At 46.3% G+C, this 2369-nt stretch overlaps 1 protein-coding gene across 1 annotated transcript in view; it reads right to left on the bottom strand.

Moving 5' to 3' along the window:
* The window catches only part of WDR3 (WD repeat domain 3), a gene marked incomplete at its 5' end in the record, with an annotated part of 21745 nt that overhangs the window by 9198 nt on the left and 10178 nt on the right, over positions 1 to 2369 (bottom strand). The window contains 3 exons of the mRNA XM_010142679.1: positions 262 to 318; positions 1029 to 1164; positions 1603 to 1688. Coding sequence (XP_010140981.1) covers positions 262 to 318; positions 1029 to 1164; positions 1603 to 1688 — 279 coding nt within the window. The remainder of the gene's footprint in view (positions 1 to 261; positions 319 to 1028; positions 1165 to 1602; positions 1689 to 2369) is intronic.

The raw sequence follows: 2369 nt of genomic DNA, 5'->3' as shown, positions 1-2369 counted from the left end.
TGTAGGGAACCACTACAGCATTTTGACTTCCGGTCGCTCACAAAATGCCCCGGTCAGTTCTGCCATGACCTCTATTCTGTGACTCCTCCCAGTGAGCACAGGACTGGGGATAAGGAGGGACTTGCTATGTCCCATCAAGAAACTGCTAAGTCAAGTACAAGGAGGTGACAAGAAAGCATTATCCTCTGCTGCCAGCCAAGGTTCTCACAGTCATCCGTATCACCACAATCCCACCTAACACAAAGCCCAAATGATACTTACATAGGAGATGTCCATACACAGCACTGGCAGCTTGTGTCCATACAGAGAGAGGAAAAACTGAAGCAGAAGAAAGGTGTCTCAGTTAGGCATGCTAGGTAGAGGTGTGCAAAATTCTCAAGCTCCAAGCTCATTCTGCTCTGTCTCAAGAGCTCTGTCTTTCTAGCACTGCCCTGCTTTCATTCTTGCCCTGAACTCTGTAAGCAGCAGGGGTATGACTGCAGAATTGAAAGAAGGGTGGAAGTACCCAAGCAAGTTGAGCTAACTCTGGTGCTAATCACCACTGCCTACAGAGTTTGCTTCTCTTTGCCCATCTATCAGTGCTGGTCTGTCTTGCGTCATTCCCTAAGATTCACCTGCTCATACACAACTCACAAAACCACCACACACTACTCCCAAGGAAGATTCTCCTCCCCTTGGCTTTGCCTCTGCTACGCCCTATTTAATGCCACATGCAACACATCCATCCCCTCCCTTGCAGTGCCTTGCAGCTCTGGAGCACCACCATGCCTGCAGGGTTTAGAGTGAACCTTGCCACCCGCAGGTTCACAACACTTCCCAGATGAAACAGGGATCTTCTCTCCTGTGTGGGCCAGCCCTGCTGCTGTCAGGTTTGTTAGCAAGCAGGCACCTGTAGCGGGATGCACAGTCTCTCTTCGATTCTTTCTGGTATCCCACAATAAATAGACACTTTTCCTATGTATTCTGGATCTTTCAGACTACAGTTACATCCCTCTCTGCACTGTCTCACAGCCCATTTGGTCACGCACCTTGAGCGTGTCAACGTAGAAAACCTTCACAGTGCAATCCAGTAAGGAGACAGCCAGCAGTTTCTGGTTGGGGCTGTACCGCACACAGAGAACATCTTCATCCAACTGCAAAATGCGCACGTGTTTCATGGAAAGCCTGTCAACAAGTAGAGGGGAAAAACAATTGTTACCCCAAACATACAAGTTGGGAAGAGGTCTGAATAAAACTCCCATGCTGCACCCTGGGAAAGCAAGTTGATTCTAACACACGGCATCTCATTACGACTTGAGCAAGACAGGACTGGAAATAAGTGCAGGCTGATAAACTTCACTGCCAAATTTACTACTTAACAATCTGGAGGCCCACCCTGTGATTAGAAGCTAAACTCACACACAAGCAAGGAATCGGAGTGGCAAGTGCCCTCCCCCAACGAAGCTCAGACCTTCAAAAAACAGCACTGAGTCCACACTCTTCTCCATGTGTTCCATGTACCTGTCATTGTCACTGCTCACAGTGCACAGCAAAGGCCAAAGCATCCATCAACAACAATGGATGCTGCAGCTCCGTGTGGTCTAGAAAGGTTTGTTTTCTCACCTTTTCTGAACACTGCTTTCGTCCTTCACAAGCTCAAACTCCCAGAACTTGACACATTTATCAGCACCTCCTGTCACAAAGCCACGCTGCAGGGGAAAACAAAAACTTATTGTGTAACCAGTTTTGCTATAACCCAGAGAAATTCTACAGAAAGGAATTGTCAACACACAAGGAGGTTTTTGAAATGTCCCAAGTTCCTACAGTATTAATGATTAAGTGGACACGACCAGGAGCACTTGCTGTGGTTGGAGCACGCATCAGCCTTTGGTTGAGCAGCAACAGCAATTTCAACAGCTCTGGCAGAGAGGTCTGCAAATGTAAATCAAGACAGGACCAAGACTTTGGAGCTGAGAGCAGTCATCTCAGCTGATGATGTTTTGCTGGCAAGTTGACACTCACGCTGCTACTAGGTCACACACACCTTACCACCATTGCACAAGCACAGCCTTCTAAAGGAAGAACAGTTCAACATTATCCCCTTTACATTAATAACAAGGGTAAAACCTGTACCATCTGTTTTAATCTGTAGAGTGAATCAATCTCACACAGGTTATTACTTGCTAGTTTGGATTCCACTAAAAGCCACTCCAGCTTCTAGCACAGCACGACCATGTAAGAAAAGCAAACACAACAAACAGAAAAAAGTGGAAATTTCTACAGCCAGGGTTGTTTGGCCAAATAGCTTGAGTATGTGCATGTAAAATGGAAACATTTAAAAAAAAATAAATATTTTCAGCGGTACTGACCCATTTCCAGAGGTTAGTATG

The sequence above is a fragment of the Buceros rhinoceros genome, unplaced genomic scaffold (assembly GCF_000710305.1).
Source record: "Buceros rhinoceros silvestris isolate BGI_N320 unplaced genomic scaffold, ASM71030v1 scaffold2559, whole genome shotgun sequence".
Lineage (NCBI taxonomy): Eukaryota > Metazoa > Chordata > Aves > Bucerotiformes > Bucerotidae > Buceros > Buceros rhinoceros.
The sequence above is the reverse complement of the archived record's forward strand: the minus strand, read 5'-3'. Positions and strand labels throughout refer to the sequence as shown.